This window comes from Babjeviella inositovora (assembly GCF_001661335.1).
Source record: "Babjeviella inositovora NRRL Y-12698 unplaced genomic scaffold BABINscaffold_3, whole genome shotgun sequence".
Taxonomy (NCBI): Eukaryota; Fungi; Ascomycota; class Pichiomycetes; order Serinales; genus Babjeviella; species Babjeviella inositovora.
In genome coordinates this window covers 1,187,288-1,208,220 of record NW_017566840.1, presented here as the reverse complement: position 1 = coordinate 1,208,220, position 20,933 = coordinate 1,187,288, and the positions used below count along the sequence as shown (strand labels likewise).

The following is a 20,933-nucleotide window of genomic DNA, read 5'->3' as shown; positions in this document are numbered from 1 at the left end:
GCCTGGCTAGCTCAATCGGTAGAGCGTGTGACTCTTAGCAGTACGCGATCACAAGGTTGCGGGTTCGACCCCCGCGTCGGGTTCTGTCATTTTTTGAGATTTATTTTAGATTTTTTTTTTTTTGGTAGTGAATCTATACGCGTAAGAAAAACCTAAGTCATGACCTGTGCCATATATCCAAAGATCTAGGTTCGTATATAAAAGCCGTAGCAATAACATTGGCATTTCCTTGATAGTGCGAACCAAGCATCTCATAGTTTTGAAATCCCATGCAAAATCAAGCTAATAATCATGATTAGGAGGCTGAAAGAGTCTCGCTTCTGCCTACGGAACGTCACTATCCAGTTATATAGGACAGTGTGTTCATTGGGGTCCACAGAGGGTTGGAGAAAAGCCTCGACATCAGTAGAATCCCACAACCCGTTCTTTGACCTATCTCCTGGGCGTGGAGTTTGGCCTTAGCCCAAAAGGAGGAGTGAACAATAACGGGTTACTTGTATATGAATGATGCGTGTCCACCTGACAAAACCATAATTGGGCAGTCTGTTTATGGCCTAGCTTCAGCGTTTGTCCTTCATGAAGACATATCTGCATGCACCCAATCTATGAAACCAGCTCCTGAACGCCCCCAGGTAGTATTTGTCTTCAGTTACCTATACGATGCAACCGTGAAATGTTCTGTTCTGTAGATGGAACGGCCGTGTAATGACAATGCCGCAGCCTTGATCTGTAAACAAGGAGCTCTAAACCGCGTGCATATGGCCCATTCTCACCCTATTCGCTCATGTCTCATTATCCAGATTAACCCACCAAATAAGACCTGAAGGGCATCCAACGAACATGCCGATGAATGTGGCCACCCTCCCAGTCAACGTTGTCCCAAGGCCGAGGCCCCTCGTTATGCAGACACAGGCAGGCCGATCTCCACCTTGCAGCTCTAAGGGGTCCCGCAGGCCGGCGGCCGGAAGAGGAAAGTGGGCAAAGGCAGTATATGCGGCTTTTAGCCCGATCGCAGCTGCACACGTCCCAATCGGTACCTCTCCGACCTACATATACGTCATTGGCACGTGCCGGGGGCGTTTATCCGGTCGGGTTCGGCAACGGCCCACCCAAATAGAGTTAAGCATTGGCTTCCGGAATCCGGCACACACCCGTTGCTTCTGCGTACTCTCAGCGAAAAGGTGGCTGAAAAAGAAACATAAAAAAAAAAAGAAACTTGGCGATCGGACCAGGACAGATAGGCGGCAATCGCAGAAGGTAAAATACTCCTTCTTTCCATACAGACTCGACCTCTTTATTTCTACAAGAGTTTAGCTGGACTTTTTGCTGCCATATATCCATCTACTGATTTTGCCCTACTTTCGCTTATTCCCGCAAATATCAGCTGACACGTCAACACGTAATTCCCTCGCTAGACCCTGAAACTATCAATACATACCATCGATATCCCAGCCATTGAAAGCCATCTTTTTTTTCATACCCGTTAATAACATTCCCCCTCTGATATCCATCTGCATCCACACCAATGATTACAATCCAGGAAACCAAGCGGAGATCTCTGTCCATCTCGCTGCAAGCGCCGTTTGCGAAGCAGAGCCACGGCAGAACGTTGCTGGATACGCCATTCTTCGTAGACCCTCCCAGAGGTGCCACCTCGTCCACACATTCCCGCTCCGGCAGAATCTTCCTATCCACGAAGATGCTCTCGCCTATCCAGTCCTCCACCAACCTTCAGGGCATGGCAAGGCCAAGAAGCCTGTCGAACGCGTATGCCAGTCGAAACAGTTTGGGCGCGAAACTCCGTGCGCTCATGCCGCCGGTCGACGTGAAGGTTGTCACACTCTGCCTCTTCTGGTACTTCTGCTCGGCCATCTCCAACAACTCCACCAAGATTATCTTGAAAAATTTCACGTTCCCTGTGACGCTTACCGAAGCCCAGTTCTTGATCAACTCACTCTTGTGTCTCGTGGTGATCAGCTTGTGCGCCAGCGCCCCTCGCCTCGTGCCGTTGTTCCCCATGGGAACGTTGCCTCCGTCGCTCACAACGCCCAAGGCGCTCGTGCCGCTCATCTTCGAGTTTATTACCCCCACCCAGCTCATTATCTCCACCACGTTGCCGATGGGGATGTTCCAGTTTGTGGGCCATATTTCCTCCCACAAGGCCACGTCAATGATCCCTGTCTCCCTCGTGCACACCATCAAGTCCTTATCCCCGCTCACCACCGTGCTCATCTACCGGTTCATGTTCAAGAAGCCGTACAAGACTGTCACGTACCTTACGTTGCTTCCGCTCGTCTGTGGTGTCATGATGACGTGTATGAAGAAAAAGGAGGGTGTCACTGATGAGGAAGAGTACTTCTACACCGGCATTTTCTACGCCTTTGTCTCCATGTTGATCTTTGTCTCGCAGAATATTTTTGCCAAGAACATTTTGACCCTCAGGAAAACAGACCCGTTGTCCCTGAGCGCCAACCCCACAATGGCCAAGAAAGATCAGGACGTCAAAGTCACTGATAACAACAACAAAAAGCTCGACAAGCTTACCATTCTCTTCTACTGCTCGGTGCTTGGCTTCTCGCTCACCTTCCCGTTCTATGCCTACTCCGAGCTCTTCTCCAACCAGCTGTGCTCGCTCCGCGCGCTCTCGCCTTTCATCGTCTGGATGATGGTATTGAATGGGATGGCGCATTTTGTCCAGTCCTTGATTGCCTTCCACTTGCTCGGGTTGATCACCCCGGTGAACTACTCTGTTGCCAACATCTGCAAGCGTATTGTGGTGATCACTGTGGCTGTAGCCATCGAAGGGAAGAAGATGGGCGTGCTCCAGAGCAGCGGTTTGGGCTTGACTATTGTTGGGTTGTACTGCTACGACCGTTGGGGCAGTGGCAAGCACTAGGGAAAGCCATGGTTGACGCTAAAAAGGTTGGCATGTTACAAAAGTCTCGGGAAAGAGCCCCAGCTGGTATGCACAAAAGTTAGGCATCATGCAGAGCTGACAGGTTTCCCAGTGCCCTTCCGCAGTGTTATGGCTCCTTGTTAGTCATAGAAACACATAAAGACACTGCAGGGGCCATCTTTTTATTTTACTTGGTGTATTAATAGACTTGATGGAACATTCATGTAAGCCGGGGCCTTGCGGGCTACTTTGTGGATAATCTGAGAAAGCACTACAGAGATGAAGCTACAAAGAAAATGATGGATGGAAGGTATCCAGTGGCCTGAGTGCAATATTCAGCGGCCAATAACTTGAACCTAGCATGAATGTCATTTGACACCTCAGACACTGTATACAGCCGAACAAGACTTGTTCCAAACTTATATCTAAGCTAGGATGGAGCCAAGTAACCCGTGAAGCAAACCTTCAATCTTTAAACTTACAATTCCTTAATCAACTCCAATACCTAAAGCATTAAAGTTGTATGACAGAACCGTCAGTCTCTCCATTTTTGATACCATCCACTCATGCCCTATGGTGTTTATCCTGCACAAAGTTATCATATCCTGTATAAATATATTATATCCTGCATCTATAGCGCCTGCAACATTTTTTTCTAAGCAGCTACGCAATTTCAGCTCTTGCTACTAACCCAACCCACAAGCCCACCTCGAAAGCCTAAACCTCGATACATACACACAAGTGGCACTATGGATGAGATCTCGCTATCGCTTGAAGAAACAAACAAGCTCCGTATTGCTCAGGGCTTGAAGCCTATTCCCATTCCAACCGCAAACTCTGATAGAGAACACACAGCCCTACCACAAAAGGCACCGACACCCGAGGAGCTGATCGATCAGTTCAAGGTAAACGGATACACGCTTCTTGATGGTGTTGCAGAGGAGGATCTCGATGACTGGCTCTCTAACTTGGGAACGTCAAAGTCCCAGCCCCAATCTTTTCCAGTTGAACCCTTGCCAGAGGAAGCCATCCCAAAGCTCTCCATCAACCATTCGGCTAGGGAAATCGGTACGCTATCGGAGGATGCCATTTTCACGTTAAAGGACTCAAATATCCTGGACGAGGGGAGCGACGGCGACCAGTTGGTGAACGCAGACCTAGAGGCCCAGCGGAAGCTAAAGGAAGAAATCAAGGAGCGGAAGAAGATGGGAAAGGTAGGGAATGTACAGTACCAGGATGACAGCGAGGATGAAGCCACAGAGATTTCAGTGTTGAACGGGGAAACAACCATCAAGATCAACGGCGAGGTGGTGGAAGAGGAGGCAGAGAAGCGAAAGATTGCCTTTTCCTTAGAGGACGAGGACATTGTTGCAGAGGCTCTGGTCAGTGATTTCGTGCCCATAAAGATGAAAAAGGCGAAGAAAAAAAAGGACTCCTCCAGTCGCAAGCGAAAGCTTGACGAAGAGATGCAGCCGGTCAAGTTACAAAAGGTAGAGCTCAGCTCGAACGCCTCGCTTGAAGATGACGACGACGAGCTACAGGCTATGCTTGCGCTTTCCCGCAAGACGAAGCAAAAGTCGAGAAAGAAGATGACGCCGGAGCAGTTAGCGGTAGAGGTGAGACAAATCAGCGAAGAAGAGGAGAAGGAAAAGCGGCGAGTGGAGAAGATGGCTGCTAGGAAGAACGGTGGTTTGGTGATTGACGCAACGACCGAGTTCTTAAGTGGTCTTGAGAATATCACATTACCGGAGGTTGAAACCACGGAGGTTGCTGAAAAGCGCGATGTCGTGCCAGATATCCATACTGAAGAAGCCATCCCAGTATCGATCAAACAAGAGGGTGATCACACAGAAGATGTACCCCTAGACGTTAAACAAGAAAACCTGGAAACCAGGCCTATCCACTTTCTTACTAACGAAGCGGAAACTCCGACATTTGATGGCGGTTTGTCCGACACCCTCAGGTTCCTCCAGTCGCGCAACGTGATCACTAAGAAGAGCGAAACAGAGCTTTCCCGGGAGAAGCAGAATCGCGAATGGCAGCGAAAGACGGAGTTGATGAAGTTGCAGCAGGAAATTGACCAGCGTGTACAGCAAAGCACCAAAATAACTGACAAACGGCATGCCAAGCCAAATGTTTCCGACGACAAGAAATTCTTCAGAGAGCTGGAGGACCGTTTGAAGAACTACAACCCAGAGGTGAAGTTAAAGTACACGGATGACTTCGGAAGGGAGCTCAACACCAAGGAGGCGTTCAAGCACATGTCGCACCAGTTCCACGGCACAGGTCCAGGCAAGGCAAAAATCGACAAGACGTTGAAAAAGATTGAAGAAGAGAGAAAGGCCCGGGAACTGGCATCATTGATATAAGGAAACTTAGTGAGGTCGGGGTAGTGGGTATGTCTGTATGAATGAAAATACATCCCTAGGCGTTTCAATCATCTCGGATCGTAACACTCAGAAGCCGCCGTCAATCTCCAGCGGGCCAAGACCACACGTGCCGATGCATTGGACAGATTCTGCATATCGAGTGAACGAGGGGACGTTTATTCAAGTATTAGTGACCCCAAAAGAGATTGTATGAAATCCTAAATCAAGGAGCGATTCAAATCGCCAGGGTTACAATGATGGGTGGGCCTGGTAGAGGTACAGTTCTGAAAACCTTCAGCAGCTAGAAGTCACCATTGTCTTTCCGGAGTTAAATGTTCTTAACATTGCGTGCTGAGGACACCGTTCGGTAAGATTTAATGGCTTTAGATTGATTAAATACAGAATAAAGCTCAAGGGTCTGCAGAATTTTGAAGTCACTTACACGGACATAGCGGTTGGCACCTTCCATCTCAAGTTTCTACGGCCAGCTCTGTAGTAAATGCTGCTTAAATCTTCATACCCTCTGATGAGTGGCCTAACCTATTCCAAGAGCCTGGGCTCCTCTCCGATGGCTTTAAGCGGATCTGGAGCTCCGAAAGTCCCTGACGGGACATCCTTGGTACTACGCTCATGGAACCTCGGCTCCGCGATATCTCCAGTGCTCTAACGATATTTTGTATTGAGTTTTGTGAAATAAAATTGAACTAAAGACCACGTTAAGGTGCTCCCAGTGAACCTATACCACCCTTATTTGGCTTCTTCCTTGGTCAAGTCGCTGTTATGTTAGTATTCCGTGTCTGCATAGTCTCGTCTAGATTCGAGCAAATACATACTTGAAAATCTTCTCGAGGTCAAACTCTTCGTCCTTGGCGGCTGGAGCGGTAACAGCGGTTGGGGCAGCAGCTGGCTTGGAGCCGGAGGTAGCGAAGACGGTACCACCAATGGTGAGGGAGAGAGTGGCGACAGCCAACCAGTGAGATGGAACGGATTTACCCAAGATAGTGTACGCAGAGCCCATTTTGAATGTGTGTGTAATGTGGGGAAAGAATTGGAATAAGCAAATGCTGAACTTGTCTCAATAATTTCAGGCAATTGAGATTCCTTGTATTGGCCGAGGTTGAGCCTGGGCGTGCGTGGTATGGCCGTGCACGACCGCTGGCCCTGGATAAGGCTGGTGACACCCTCAAAAGGGACAATTAGCAATAAAATAGGTGGATTTAAGATGTATGTGGCATAAAAACTGGTAATAGTGGCTCCAAAAACGGTCTTAGTTCTCCTTACACTGTAACAAGTATAACGTGTATTTCAAACACCAGTAGCTTAGGAGGGTCTGTGCCACTCCCCAGAGACCCATGCACGTAACATAGGAGGGGGGATAGCAATGAGTTTCGATGGGTATATGGGGCTAAGGAACCGCCTCAATCGGTCCACCCTCATAATTACAGTCATATCGTTGCTTATTCACCAAAGGTCACAGTACAGCGGTGGTAGCCCTCACGTTACTATGTTACCACCTTTGCGCATACATCGGAACCAATTATCCCCTATACTCCGATCCTCTTTATTCGGAAGTCAGGGTCACTGGGCGTAGTTCTTTATCTACAATTATTCATAACTACACATCTAATTTCCTCTTTTATCCCACGTTTTTCAAGCTTCTGAGCCCTTCATCTTCCTTTTGCTCCCCCAAGGGTCCGATATAGTATGCCGTCACGTGCCTTCGCTGCCGAACAGCTGCTCAGTTTTTCTTCCAACCGATTCACGAATCTGGCGCATATTTCAGCAGATTCGAAGGTATCCTGTTTGGTTTTCATATCACCAGGGAACCCCACTTGCACACAATGGGTATCACGATCAGACCGGCAACCATAGAGGACATCCAGGGGATGCAAAATGCCAACCTCCACAACCTCCCTGAAAACTATCAGTTGAAGTACTACATGTACCACCTCCTCTCGTGGCCACAGGCGTCGTTTGTGGCAACCACAACGGGCAGCGATTATGACGATACGATAAACGACGAGAAAGTCCAGGCTGTTAAATATGACACGTCCTATGTGAACAAGCACGAGAAAATTGTTGGCTACGTGCTCGGCAAGATGGACGACGATAACGACAACAAAGATGACGAGCCGCCACACGGTCATATCACCTCAGTGTCGGTAATGAGAACGTACAGAAAGATGGGGCTTGCGGAAAAGTTGATGAGACAGGCATTGTACACGTTTGCAGAGGTGTACAGCGCCCAGTATGTCAGTCTCCACGTGAGAAAGTCGAACCGTGCCGCGCTACATTTGTACAGGGACACGTTGCAGTTCGAAGTCTTGTCGATCGAAAAGTCGTACTACCAGGATGGAGAGGATGCCTACAGCATGAAGTTGGTGTTGGACTTGGACCAGTTGATGCCGTTCAAATTCCAGAACGCCGAGGTGGATGATTTGGAGAGCGACTTGTTAGAGGGCTTGTAAATTAATATTGAAGAGGCTAAGATAGAGCTTTTATGAAGGGATGGGAGTGTAGGTAGACGGACAATAGGGGCTGTAGTTAGGATTGGAAGGCAACAGAATCGCAACGTTTATAACCACAGTGATTGGAGATCCAGAGCAGACGGCAAAGTTGATGGGATGGGTATGGGATTATAACTGGCCTTCAGTAATCTACCAATCACTGGTTTGGTTTTTGTAAAAAGCATGGAAAAAGATGTTGGGAGGTTAATATCTGGATGGCTGTTATGGACGAGTGAAAGTACGTGGGATTTTGGCAGACCTTAGAGATTAAGAACAAGGGTGCAGTTGGGTCGTAAAACAGACAATAGAGTGGTTGTAAGTGAAGGTTTATCACACACTCGACTCGTGAGATCTAGAGAGCACCCTTTTACTTCTCATAGAAACCAGCTTCGAATTGACATTAATGTGTAGCCGTACGGCTCGTGCTGCTTGTTGGTCTACTAATACGTCGCATACTTATATCTCTACAGCGTAATCTTGGATGGTATCGTATGTTACAGTCCCGCCGTTGCACAATAGTGATTACTTGCACATGGCCTCTGGGAGCCCGTATTGAAATCCTCCTTACCGACTGAACCTTACAAACTCACGTTCAAGAACGCTTCTGCTGAACTTGATCAAATACACGGTGCGCATCGGAAAGCCATCGACCGGGACGGTGTGCGCGCTGACGCTGCAGCTAAAGTAGGCGGCATCGAGCAAGCCTTCCAAGATTCCCGCGACAAAAGCGTTGCAGTTCAACTGATCAAACTCCTTGGGCGGCTTGGCGTACTTGGTCAAGGGCGGCTCGTTATCGATAATCATATATTCGTCCGCGTTGTCCTGCGACTTTTCCAAGTTGTCTGCCGTCTTGCTGAACAACATGGTCCAGATGTGTGTATGGATGTACTGTAATACGTCGAGAACACGCGTAAAGCGTTTCGTTTCCGGTGCGGCGGGTGACGCCGAGCGTGTTGAATGGAGCTCCAACGCCTTGATACCGATCGGGTAGCCAAGCGCATTGAGTTTTTTCTCCAAGACGGCGATGTTTGACGACTGGTTGAAGTTGTAGTTGATGATGAGCTCGTTGAAAATGTAGATGAGGGCAGAGAGACTGATTTCGGGCGTCTTGCGGAGCGCCATCGAGTTGCGCTTCCCGGGCGCGAGCGCAATGCTGGGCGCGGTCGCCGCAATGAACGCATGCTGCACGTCTGTGGTGGTGAGGAGTCCGTTGGACAAGACCCCAACCGCGGGGTTGTACCCGCGTGTGGACGGCGGTGTGTGCGAGAGCGAGGGGTTGATGAGGGAGGACATAATTAGCGATTGATCTGAGCTAAGCGAAGCAAGTTTGAGTGAGATTAGAGGCGATCTGGATTAAGGTCAGAGCTAATTAGGCCAAAAGTAGGAGCAATCTAGTTCGAATAGGGTTCCACTGCGGTAAGCTGAATAAGCCTGGTAAGGGTGTTTGGATAAGCCTGATAGGGGTGTTTGAATAGGTCTGGTATGGGGGTCTGGATAAGCCTGATACGAGTGTCTGAGTGTGCCCGGTGGATAAATCAACAGAAACTGGCACGACAGTTGTTCTAGTATAGGGATTTCCAAAAGTTAGTTATTGGAGATCGGAAGGATTTGGACTAGGTTCGGTACTAACGGTATCTGTCTTGAAATGAAAAAGGTGGCCTGAAACTCCAAATGTCCTTAAGACTGGTGCGAGGGTTTGCGATTTGGCAGCGCACGCCTAGACGCGATTACGCGCCGGGCCTATTTTGCGTTGGGATAGTTTTGCCAAAAAAAAAAAGTAATTAGCCCGTAGGTGTCAAAGTCCAAACCACCAGTGAGAATCACTCAGCTCAATTCCATTGAAACTAAAACTTAGTATAAATTCATACCATGGCGGTTTACTCCTCGAGAAGAAAGGCCCGCGTGTTTCAGAACACATTCACTGGCACAGACAGTAGTTATTACCCCGCAACTTCGGAACCCAAAGACTCGACGTTAAACGAACACGTTTTTTTAAAATCATAGACACTAATAATACTAGACTTGTTGTCTGATGATTGCGTTGCCGAAGGCAAAGAGGCGGTAGAGACAGTAACTAAGCGCCAGAGGGCCATGCGGGATGTGTCCAAATTGGCTGCCAACAAAAAGAATAAAGCCTCGTCAAAGTCTACTACGACTCAAAGACAAATTAGAGAGAATCCTCAGGAAATGGGCGAAGTTTTTTTCAAAAATGAACCAGTTAGTGAGAGAGCGAAGAGCATGGCCAGTATGGAGCCATCAACAGCTATGGGGAAAAGAAGCAACGCCAAGAGAAAGGCTGGCGCTGATAAGGTGAAAGGTGGTAAAAAAGAGAAACCAGTACCAAATGAAACGGTAGGCGAAGTGATTGGACTGAAGAGAACGGGCGAATGCGGGAAACAGGCGAAACCCAAGAACCGAGATCAATCATCGAAAGGGATAGCACAGACCAAAAAGAAGCCAACAGAGCGTGATTTTGTGTCACGTACAAACATAATGGATGAGTGGGATGTAATACCCCCTGTTTCCTCTCAAACAGCGGTAAAGAGACGCTCCAAGATACAACCGGTACTTCAATGTGGCGCCCATCTGGCCACGATTGAGTCACCTCCGGTCAAGAAACAGAGAGAGAGGGCAGACAATACAACTTTCCGAGAGAAAAATGGCCTTCCATCGCCGGAGGTCCTTCTCGTGTCTGAACCTTGCCCAGAAATCATTTCTATAGATTCCATTACACGATTGGCAGTGCCTTCTGCACTTTATATCTCGGATACTGCACTGTTTCCGAAAGCAACGTCCACACCCCACAACAGCTCCGTATTGTATACTCAAGGAAATCTCCCTAACTTCCCACTTGAGAATGGTACTTTATTGCTGGCTATCGAGTACCTTGACTCCAAGAACGAAGACCCGTTCGACCTTACCACGGAAGTCAACAGGATGAGTGAGGTGGAAAAGTTGCACGTAATCGAACTGGCAGTAACTCAGGAAAAGACAGCACTGGAAATAAAGGTATCCAGGACTTCCTCAGCGAAAAGGTCAAAGAAGCTCCGGAAGACGGTTACGTTCAAGCAAGGTGGGTTGAAGGAGAGCCGTTTAGAAATTGGAAAACCCGATCCCGAGCTTCCCATGTCTGGGACTATATTGAAGTCTAAAGATAAATCTTCGACTATTGTGAATAAGCTGAAGCACCACAAATCTAATATAGCTGCACCGGTAATGAGAAACTTCCATGCGTTGAAGGAACTTTGCTCGGGTAGAGACCCAATCAACTTGCTCTTGTGATTGGTCTACAAAAGACTCGCATTTTTACGAGTGTAAATATGGCACAGGCGTAAACTATTTTCTGCCTTGTTTCCATTCGAATAAGCTGCTCTCGTGGGTCCTGGTTCGGCCAGGGAAAGATTATGCAAATACACTTGATACAAATTTGTCCCATCCAGAAAGGCTCAGTACCATAAGAGGTGACCAAGTACGATAGAAACCATTTTTAATAAACACTTGATGATTTTCTACAACAAATATTGACAATTTTTCCGGAAATGTTTTTTTTTTTTTTTTACTACCCGTGTAAATCATTACTTTGACCTAGAAATAATCAATAAACCACCTCGTTCTCCCTCCAAAACATGGTACATGCATGGTTCTATTTTCGCGAAATTCAACTCTTTGCCCTTTCCTATTCTGGAAAATTCCCAGGGTTTGAATTTTCGAGAACTTTCTAAATGGAGGTGTGCCAGGGTAATCAGCTGACACATGACTGTTGACAATCCGCTGTTTTACAATACTTCCCCAGAGCCAACACGCCAGTTATATCTTATCACGAAAAGGTACCACATAGTTACATATCTCTTGACCACCTTACACCTCCACCCCTTGGACACACTCAAAGCAAATCGTTCAGTGTAAAACAGTGGCGAAAGCTCAGTCCTCACACAAGCCCAAAGAACTCTACGCTCCCAACCCCTTGGATTTGCCACTGAGACATCCTTCAAACGGTTCAAACTACCTATATAGCACTTTTTAAGCCTTTCCTCTACCTTCAGCATCCACCGAAGCTTCTCCGGCTTGTCTCCACTCGTTGCCCCGTTATATAAGGACCTCGAACGTTCTACAATAGCTTCAGCTTCTCTAATCACAAACTCCCGATTCTGACTTGCATTCTAAGCAAATAATGTCCCCCAGAAGAAGATCACAGTCCCAGACGGGACTTCTAGATATGGACATCCAATCCCCCTTATTGGAACACGAGATGCACGATATCCGATTTTCCGATGAGGAGCCCGAACGCCCTCAGGTCCAGATCTTGGAATCGGTACAAGCCACTCAGTCCTCAGAAACCCCCATCCAGACCTCTGAACAAACTCCCCAAGACCAAAAGGCTGCTAAACTCTTTTCTGTGATATCCCACGAGATAGACTTGGAGATCAGACTCAAGCACAAGGAAATCCAGTTGGTGGACGAGGAACTCCACAAGTGCGAGGCCCAGCTCCTCAGTCTCCGCCAATACTACGCGATGCCCGCTGACCAACGGCCCGACAACGAACCAGCCTACCTCACAATGCAATACGCCAACTTCATCAACGACATGCTCTTCAAGGCGAAGCACCCGGTGCCTATTACAGTACACGCCGCATCGGGAAATACGGTACATGCGCCCGCCACATCGTGCGTGGGTGGTGACGGATACCGTACGCGCCTGCTGACGTCCTCGCTCAGACCCACGGGCCGGGCGTTTGGGGAGTGCATCTACCGCCGGTCCGACGGAATCATCGTCAAACTCACCTGCGACAACTGCCAGCGGTCCAACTTCAGCTCCGCGCAGGGCTTCCTCAACCACTGTCGGATTGCCCATAACAAGGAGTTTTCCTCCCAAGACGCTGCGGCTCTCCAGTGCGGAGAGATTTTGCCCGCAGAAGAGCAAGATGAACAAGGCTGGCAAACGCTTGAGGCTATGAAGGCAAAGGGGTTAGATCCGACCAGAAACCTCCTGGTACCCCAGATTGTGTTCGAGAATACCAGTGTCTTCGTGGAGGAGGACAAGAAGAAGAAAGTGGCCGCTGCTCCTGTCAAGCGTTCTGTTTCTCACTTGAAAAGCAAGCTTGCGGGAGCAAACCTCTCCGAGTTTGACAGTTTGGTAGAAGACATCAACACAAAGGTGGAAAAGCCCTATTTGTTTGAGGACGAAGAGGAAGTCGATGCCGCGCCGGAACTGCAACCGGAAGAGAAGATCCATGTGCACAAGCGTCGCAAGTCGCGTGGCGGGATGGGCTTCAGACGAGTCTCGCAGGTCAAAGAAGAGAGCCAGGCCCAGAAGAAACACTCCAGCAGCCAGTCTCCGCCGTTACCCAAGCTAAAAATCAGGTTGGAGGTGCCAGATGACCTCAAGAGACGCAGGGTGCGGAGCTTTGGGCAGGAGGATGAGACAAAGGACGAGACGCCGCCGCCACCGTTTATCCGCTCACACTGCCGCACCCGGAGCCGATCGGGAATGGTCAAGTTTGATCTTCCATAATCCCGTACGAAGGGCTTGGCCAGTTGAGTTGCTGATTAACCACGTAACGTATTTAGGCAGAACTAATCTGTTAAGTTTTTTTGCTATGTATATTCTGTAGCCAAAGGCAAGCAATGTCCTTGGAGGTTGCCAACCACGGCTGCACTCCTATTGGGCCTTAACCCTTTTACACTCACTGCACAGATCAGTGGCGTAGCTAGGTGCAAAAACATCGAAACAGAACCCGACGCGGGGGTCGAACCCGCAACCTTGTGATCGCGTACTACTAAGAGTCACACGCTCTACCGATTGAGCTAGCCAGGCAACTGTTGTTGGAAAAAAATATCCATAGGCCTATACCATACTATGTAGTTAATTTTTTTACATGGTAAAATCAACCCACCTTTCATTTGAACCAGATCTGTCGATTTTCGCCCTCGTATAGATTTATCTCATACTTGTAGTATGGGTACTGAGATTACGGAACTGTCTGCTGGGCAGCTGCGCTTGAAGTGCTTCGACCATGTTTCAAATCCCCCTGCTTCTCTCATTCCGATAACATCGACACAAAGAATAGCCTCGCCTAGCGGTTGTTCCGCCTACTTATCTCCGGTCTGAACGAGGCCCTACAGGTCACGCATTTTAACCCCCTACCCTCAGGAGCGATTGATATACGTGTTACAAATTATTATTATTTTTACTCTCAACCTTATATGTCCACCATCGCTATTAATATATATTAGCATGCTACGGAGTAATATCCTTTTTTTCTAACCTTAATAAAGGCCCGGTTTTGCTGGGCACAAGAGCCTGCGCCGTACGTGAGGCTGAAGAACGATTGCCGCAAACGTGCGCCAGCTCAATCCACCAACCCTGCAAACTCATGACAACAGGACCTTGTCACCATCCACTATCGTATAATACAAGATAATACCAGGCATTGACCTTTCCAATCGCTACTTATTTCCTACAAAATACGCCATTACTGAACCATTGGTATACTACATCCTATCAGAAACCCCAAACAGAGACAGTCTTCGCTTATGATCTCCAGGCGGCTCTTCTTCCGTCACCGCTCCAGGCCTACCCCCCGCGCCAAGATGCCCTCCTGGATCAAACTGGTGTGCTTCTTCTCCACGTCATCCTTCACGCGCTTCCAGTTCACCGCCGAGATCAAGCAGGAGATCCGCAACGGCACATACCAGCCGGACACGCCGGTGACCCGCGCCAAGGTCCAGGCACCTCCTGCCACTCTCCGCTGGTTCTACGCCACCGATGTTCCGCTATCAAAGCCAGACCGGTTCAAGTACGAACCGGTGGGAAAATCAAAAAAATTTGTGCCCTTCACTCTGCGCGACTCCCAGCGCTTGGAAGAGGCGTACCAGAACCAGTGCCGTAACCATGGCGAAAGCTTCTGCCATCAAATAGATGGGCTCCCACCACATATCATCCCTGTGAACGAGGACCATCTCTTCCAGGTGGACTTGCTCAAAAAGACATTGTCGCCTGTCTACTGGGACGGTGCTGTGTACGAGGTCCGCCGCGGTTTGTGGTTCAACTCCGATGGGATGCCGCTCGACGAAACCACGACCGACGGTTTAGAACAAGGCTACGCCGAATTAAAGCCGTATTTGTTCAGGCGCAGCATCGAGAAGCGCGAGAAGGAAGCGAGAGAAAAGGAAAGGAAGAAGAAGGGTAAGAAAGAGGAAGCCGACAAGCCCGTTGTAAAGAAAGCCAGGAACGAGGCATCGTACGATGGTTTAGGGACACGGCCGGACGGTAACAACTTTCTGGAAGTCTTGGAGCACTCCAAAGAGGAAAAGGACTTGTTTTGTTTGAACAACCCCCAAGAACAGGTGGTAATCTACCTAGATGACACGAACGCGGTGCTTCTCCCAGACTCGTTCCAGGGCTCCTTCCAGTTGAAGCTTCTCCGCGAGATTTCGGCGCCCGCAATGATCGGGGTGGAGCGTGTGACGAGAGGGCTTTCCAAGCAGTCTGAGGAGAAGATGGAGGCGAATAAGCGAGAAAAGGAAGCGGCGACGGAAAATGACCTCCTCAGCTCGTTTTCCCAGGACATCCCTAACATCGGCAGCTTCTTTGGACGTGATATTTCAGAGATCTTTGGCAAAACAGCCCCAGAGACCAAGTCTCCGCAGGAATCCGAGGAACAGGAAAACTCAGACCTCAAAGAACAGATGGAGAAGGACTTCAGCTCGATCAGAAACAACGGCCAACGGGAAATCAGCCACTTGGTGTTCTGTGTCCACGGGATTGGGCAGGTGTTGGGCACCAAGTACGAGCTGGTGGACTTTACTCACTCGGTCAATATGATGCGAAAGACAATTAAGAGCGTGTACGAGCAGGAGCCGCGGTTTCAACTGCTCGGGAAGGATTCCGGAAAGAAGCGCAAGTTAGAGGATCCAGGTGACAAAAACTGCAGGGTCCAGGTTCTCCCCATCCAGTGGCGCCACAAGGTGGACTTTTCCACAAAGCTGGCCTCTGCCGAGGTGGATTCTGAAGGCGAGCCACGGCTTCCGTCTCTCACGGGGATTACGGTGGATGGTGTGCAGTCGCTCAGAAATGTGCTCGGAGATGTGATGCTCGACATTCTCCTCTACTACGAACCATACTACATGCAGCAGATCATCACCGAGGTGGTGTCAGAGATGAATGCGGTTTACGACCAGTATTTGTCCAGAAACCCTTCCTTCAACGGTAAGGTCAGCATTATGGGTCACTCTCTTGGCTCTGCCATCTGCTTTGACATCTTGGCACAGCAACCAGACGGAAAGATGACCGACCCTGCTTCCCAGTTGAAGTTTGACGTGGAAAACTTCTTTGCCGTTGGTTCGCCTGTGGGGGTGTTCAAGTTGCTCAAGCGGTGTAATATCAGCTCCAGAGCCTTGCAGCCAATGGCCAACAACGAGGCCTACGCGAAAGGTCTTGTGCTGTCGCCAAAGTGCAACCACTTGTACAACATCTACCATCCATGCGATCCGGTGGGCTACCGTATGGAGCCACTCATTGCGCCGGAATTTGCTCGGTACAAGGCCGAACCGATTCGCTCGGCCTTAACCCCAGGTGTGCTCACGGCGCATCTCAAGGATGTGGTAAGCCTCGGGGAGGACTGGACCGCTAAGGTCGCGGAAAAGGCTAGTAGCGTGTGGTCTTTTGCTGCCAAGTCGTCCACCGCTGAACCGTTGATCGACATGTTGAACTCCAGGGAGGAAGAAAAGAAGGAGGCAAAGAAGGAGGTGAAGCGCGGAGAGGTCTCGGGAAAGGCGTTGGCTAAGATCACCAAGTGCAATGCCAACGGGCGCGTGGATTACGCCTTGCCCACCGGGTTGTTTGACATCTCGCTCGTTTCTGCCCTTGCCGCGCATGTGACGTATTTCGAAGATGCGGATGTTGCGGGCTTCATGCTCCAGGAGTTGTTGAAGGAGAAGGAGGTTGTTGTCGAGAAAAAGGTAAGGTTGTATTAGCTGATAGATTAGCTGGAGGTTGAATGTAGAGATTAATGAGGTTAGGTGTAGAGTATGACGTTTAATGAAGAGATTAATGAGGTTAAAGGCTGAAGTTAGGGATTGAAGTTAAGGGCTGGGGTTTATAAAGTGGAAGGTACAAGTGTATAAGGGTGCAAAGTCCAGTCGAAAGTATGGATACCCCATGGTTAATCGCAGATATGACTTAGCCTCGAGCAATAACTCTACCGAGAACATCAATACCAATGGTTTATCGAATATTTAGACTACAAGCTTTGGTTAAGTTAGGGGTTTATTGACATAGAGCTAAAAAAAACTAGAGGCATGTTAGTGAACAGAAATCGATTGGTAATCCCAGATCGAATCAACTCTTGAAATATTATCATGTTTCAGACAAAAATAAATAAGGTAGCTAGGTTTTTTCCACATCGACAGAAAGTCTAGAGCCAAATGCACTCGGATTCATCACTGTAATAATATATCATTGAGAGAGGAGCACGGAATTAGATAGAAGCAAACTTACTCTTTAAGCCATACTATTGTAGTCCGTATGTGAAGTAGAAAGAAAAGTAGCGAGTATGTAAGGTCATGGTTGCATTTTTATACCTCTAGCCAGGACGGAAACACCAGAGAGAAAAAGTTTTCAGCGCAGTTACCCGGTGGAAACGAGTCCAGCCCTAACGCAAACATTTGGTTCAAGAAGTCACGTGGGGGTATCGCTGCAAGCCCTATATGGACTATGTTTGCATAAGTAGTAGACCGTAGCTCTGGTGATTGCTGGGTTTTGGAGACTACAGGTTATCTGTAGTGGGGTACTGACTTGAAAAATATTAGCGCTAGTTCGAGAAATTATACGTCTTTCGTTTGGGATTACTGTAGTATACGCGTATGCTGTGGAGTGTAGAATGTCTAGTATATCACGTTCTTAGTCTAACCACTTTTTGTTCAAGGAGAGTCTAAAATTAACCTATTCTCTCCAGCATCATTGGTAGAACTGTTCAAACGTATAAATCTTTCAAGTCTATCCTTTAGGGGTAGCAAAGCATCTCAAGATAAGCCATTGGAAGAGTAGGATTAATTGGACAGTGGCCGCAAAGCGATCTGGGTTGGGCCTACGGTTAAAGTTTTAAGAAAGCTCGGTTCGTCGGTCCTCAGTCTGGTACGGGCAGCGTCGATTATCGGATAGACTTTATATTTCTGATATACACACTTGCACAGACGATTTTACATTATCAACGTTTTAAACATGTCTCAAGTTCATTCACTTCTCACCAATATCTCCGTGCCCAAACACCTACCTTAACAAGCCGAAGTCAATTACCACTCTTGTGCTTTGATATTAATTTCACTCCTTGCGGTAACTGATCTTATCCACCTTCACCTCACCATCCAAATGAGTGTAAATGTAGAGCGTGCACACAGACCCCTGGATGTCCAAGAGACAAAACGTCGGGTTTGGTTCAACTGGCTCTATAAACAAACTCTCATCATTCTGCTTTTCCTCTTGTTTATCCTCCTGTTTATCTTCCTGTTTATCCTCCTGCTCATCTTCTTGCTCATCTTCTTGCTTATCCTCCTCTTCGGCTTCATGCTCCAGCTCATCCTCCATGTCAAACATATCGTTCGTATTGTAAGCCCCGGTGGCGCTGCCCGGATTGACAAAGAATTTCCCGTCTAAAGTGTAGGCTTCGACCTTGTGAGTACCACCCCAGACCAATATATCCACATCCAACTGTCTAGCTACCGTCAAAAGGGCCAATGGATCGTTTTGGGGAATGACCGTGTACCCGTTAATCACCCCAACCCTCAAGTTTCCCTGCTTGACAACGAGTTCGTTTGGAAGCACAGCGGTATCAAACTCACCCTTAACCATCTGAAAGTCCGGTGAGAGGCTCTGGAGAAAGGTGAGAGATGACTGGGCCGGCACGTTCCCGAGACACAACACCTGGGAGACTTTTCCTGGCGTCAAGAGTTTGTGGAACTTGGCAGGGATATCGGTGGCCCTCTCCGGGATATGGAGATCTCCAATGGCTAATGTTAATGGCATGCTTTTTTGTGTGTATATTTGGGGGAAGCAAGAAACTGTTTTAGAGATGGATAAGAGAAACGCTTGTGGCTTTGACATCTGATCGAGCCACCGATAAATTAATGGTTGATATCGGTGCATTATGTACAGGATTATATGTTGTATGTGCAGGAACATTAAGATATTGGGCAACAACTGCCGCTCCTTCGTTTGCTGGTATAAGGTTAGAAACACTAATAATTTTTATTCTAAAGGTTTTATCGTTTGGACCGATTTATGATTGATATAGTACTCAATTCGAATTTGCGACTCTATTCGTAAATTATAAATATCAACATTGGAAGCTTTTATTCTCTGCATTGCTTCAATCTGTAAAATTTAATTTTATATAAATGTTTAAAATGGCATTTATATAACATGTATTTAGTTATATATTTATGTTGGCATGGGCCAGGTGCTTTGCTTTTGTTAAACTACATCGATATCCCACATTATTCGAATTCGTAATCACATTAAACTACCGGCAGCCCCCCCCCCAGAAATAAAACAGACCCTCACCAATAGTGGCATAGCTCCATGATACCAGTGCCGAAAGGTTATCTCGAAAACTCGCACGTGTTCCTGTCATCCGACAGATCCTATCCCCTGTTCATGGTGTTACCACTCCCCTTGCGGTTGTTATCGGTGAACTCATCCCACTCTCGCTTCTTGTACGTCTCCCTGTCAGCTGCCTCTTCATCGTCCTCGTCCGTGTCTTCCTCAGGGGCTGCTGGTGCTGCCATCTTCCCGTTGGCCAACTCGTAGTCCAAGTACTCCTCCACCGACATTGACGGCAACACTTGGCCCGTTCCAAATACCTGCAGCCTCAACTGCAGTCTCTTGTCGCTAGTGATGGTGAACGGACGGAGAATCTTCCCTGTGGACGAGAGAAGCTTGGGTTTATCTGTTGGAACGGCCTCCAACTTGTCGGTGAACCCTCTGTCAAACCGGCTCGACGTGTCATTATCCGTTCTGTCATCCACAGTGGGCTCAATAACCTCGGTAAGCTTTGGAGCGTGCTTCAACACCTCCAACTCCATCATCAAGTTCTCTAAGTTTCGGAACGCTCTGACGGCAAAGAGCTTTATCTGGTCGAAATACAAGTCTCTAACCGCCTCATCGTCAAGATTATCGAGCTCACCACGGGCTATGTACAGTTCAAGAAGCTCGAGCTGCTTGGTCAACGTGGATTCGTGCTTGTAGTTGGCAATTTTGGTGGCCCTTCTCAAGGCTGCGTCGCCTGCAGAAGACATGGGCATAATCTCATCGAGCTTCGGGCTCCATTGACTCGCAATTCCGTCAACTAGCTTGGCCTGAGTCGCACTGAGCAAACCGTAGTCATGGAGCTGGTAGATAAACTGTAAGTAGAGCTGCTGCGCCTGGGTGAGCGCTTCTAGTCTGGGGGAGGAGACTCGCTCGTGAAGCTCTCCCAAGTAGTATTTAACGCCAAGGTACTTGATTTCGTTTGTATTGAGGTCCTCCATGAACTCATTTGCCGAGAAAAGAGACAACTGGGCAATACTCTGGGTCACCGTCTGGAACTGCTCAATGGCAGAGACGGCGGCTTTCTGAAACTCCGACGAGTCCTGTCTCAAGGGCAGCGACGAGAGGGCAGTAAAGGACGCAATGGCAGAGGTGTATCGCTGGGAGAGCGATTGTGGTTGATCAGACATGTAGGCCTGAAATATACTTGGAGTTTGTGTGATTCGGAGTTTGGGTGATTCGGAGCTTGTCTGAAATTTCCAAGATTGCGGCCGATATCGTATCACGTGAGCATTCCGAGAACGCTAGACCACTCCGAATGTGACGTACTATTGGCACTGAGTTAAAAGAGCTCTTACAACGGCAATTTCTCTGTTTGAACCCAAACTAGGAGCAATAATCCAAACTTGAAAGTTATTGGGATGCTTTACCTACGGAAGAGTGTAGGTTGACACCTCTCCATGACCACTTGTACGCATCTGTTTTTCCCCTCGCTCCAGAGTCAGATTTAGAGTCAGATTTCCAGCTTGGTTAAGTACCCAGCTTTACCTTAAATTAAGCCGCGGATGCAGTGCGCTAAATCTCCTGGGTTATGCCATTTAGTCTCGGTAAATACTGCTTTCGAGAAATAACTGGTG

At 48.2% G+C, this 20,933-nt stretch overlaps 11 protein-coding genes and 2 non-coding genes across 13 annotated transcripts; 8 read left to right on the top strand and 5 right to left on the bottom strand.

Annotated features, from left to right (window-relative positions):
• On the top strand, positions 1-83 carry BABINDRAFT_t126. The gene has a single exon. It is a non-coding gene; the product is annotated as a tRNA-Lys (tRNA).
• Positions 84-313: 230 nt separating this feature from the next.
• On the top strand, positions 314-788 carry BABINDRAFT_160744 (uncharacterized protein). Its single transcript, XM_019128419.1, has one exon. It carries the CDS (start codon positions 501-503, stop codon positions 687-689), a length of 189 nt encoding a protein of 62 aa, XP_018986735.1. The 5' UTR covers positions 314-500; the 3' UTR covers positions 690-788.
• A 587-nt stretch (positions 789-1,375) lies between these two features.
• Positions 1,376-3,396, top strand: BABINDRAFT_160743 (uncharacterized protein). The gene has a single exon (XM_019128418.1). The coding sequence runs from the start codon at positions 1,526-1,528 to the stop codon at positions 2,894-2,896; it is 1,371 nt and encodes a 456-aa protein (XP_018986734.1). The 5' UTR covers positions 1,376-1,525; the 3' UTR covers positions 2,897-3,396.
• A 249-nt stretch (positions 3,397-3,645) lies between these two features.
• Positions 3,646-5,265, top strand: BABINDRAFT_166083 (U4/U6-U5 snRNP complex subunit; the record flags this gene model as incomplete). The annotated part of the gene is made up of 1 exon (XM_019130393.1): positions 3,646-5,265. One exon carries the CDS (start codon positions 3,646-3,648, stop codon positions 5,263-5,265), a length of 1,620 nt encoding a protein of 539 aa, XP_018986733.1.
• Positions 5,266-6,012: 747 nt separating this feature from the next.
• On the bottom strand, positions 6,013-6,283 carry BABINDRAFT_7199 (uncharacterized protein; the record flags this gene model as incomplete). The annotated part of the gene is made up of 2 exons (XM_019132584.1): positions 6,013-6,040; positions 6,099-6,283. 2 exons carry the CDS (start codon positions 6,281-6,283, stop codon positions 6,013-6,015), a joined length of 213 nt encoding a protein of 70 aa, XP_018986732.1.
• Positions 6,284-6,675: 392 nt separating this feature from the next.
• BABINDRAFT_160740 (peptide alpha-N-acetyltransferase complex A subunit) lies at positions 6,676-8,160 on the top strand. The gene has a single exon (XM_019128417.1). It carries the CDS (start codon positions 7,107-7,109, stop codon positions 7,731-7,733), a length of 627 nt encoding a protein of 208 aa, XP_018986731.1. The 5' UTR covers positions 6,676-7,106; the 3' UTR covers positions 7,734-8,160.
• BABINDRAFT_160739 (TRAPP subunit) lies at positions 8,160-9,369 on the bottom strand. The gene has a single exon (XM_019128416.1). The coding sequence runs from the start codon at positions 9,063-9,065 to the stop codon at positions 8,337-8,339; it is 729 nt and encodes a 242-aa protein (XP_018986730.1). The 5' UTR covers positions 9,066-9,369; the 3' UTR covers positions 8,160-8,336.
• On the top strand, positions 9,354-11,141 carry BABINDRAFT_124095 (uncharacterized protein). Its single transcript, XM_019126963.1, has 2 exons — positions 9,354-9,705; positions 9,793-11,141. Exons 1-2 carry the CDS (start codon positions 9,642-9,644, stop codon positions 11,052-11,054), a joined length of 1,326 nt encoding a protein of 441 aa, XP_018986729.1. The 5' UTR covers positions 9,354-9,641; the 3' UTR covers positions 11,055-11,141.
• Positions 11,142-12,090: 949 nt separating this feature from the next.
• BABINDRAFT_22329 (uncharacterized protein) lies at positions 12,091-12,792 on the top strand (the record flags this gene model as incomplete). The annotated part of the gene is made up of 1 exon (XM_019131282.1): positions 12,091-12,792. A coding segment is annotated over one exon (702 nt), but the record flags the coding sequence as incomplete, so codon positions are not given.
• A 712-nt stretch (positions 12,793-13,504) lies between these two features.
• BABINDRAFT_t125 lies at positions 13,505-13,587 on the bottom strand. The gene has a single exon. It is a non-coding gene; the product is annotated as a tRNA-Lys (tRNA).
• A 529-nt stretch (positions 13,588-14,116) lies between these two features.
• Positions 14,117-16,983, top strand: BABINDRAFT_160738 (putative carboxylic ester hydrolase). The gene has a single exon (XM_019128415.1). The coding sequence runs from the start codon at positions 14,364-14,366 to the stop codon at positions 16,746-16,748; it is 2,385 nt and encodes a 794-aa protein (XP_018986727.1). The 5' UTR covers positions 14,117-14,363; the 3' UTR covers positions 16,749-16,983.
• Positions 16,984-17,840: 857 nt separating this feature from the next.
• BABINDRAFT_160737 (retromer subunit) lies at positions 17,841-18,752 on the bottom strand. The gene has a single exon (XM_019128414.1). The coding sequence runs from the start codon at positions 18,619-18,621 to the stop codon at positions 18,094-18,096; it is 528 nt and encodes a 175-aa protein (XP_018986726.1). The 5' UTR covers positions 18,622-18,752; the 3' UTR covers positions 17,841-18,093.
• Positions 18,753-19,176: 424 nt separating this feature from the next.
• BABINDRAFT_160736 (uncharacterized protein) lies at positions 19,177-20,702 on the bottom strand. Its single transcript, XM_019128413.1, has one exon. It carries the CDS (start codon positions 20,484-20,486, stop codon positions 19,413-19,415), a length of 1,074 nt encoding a protein of 357 aa, XP_018986725.1. The 5' UTR covers positions 20,487-20,702; the 3' UTR covers positions 19,177-19,412.
• Positions 20,703-20,933: the final 231 nt, after the last annotated feature.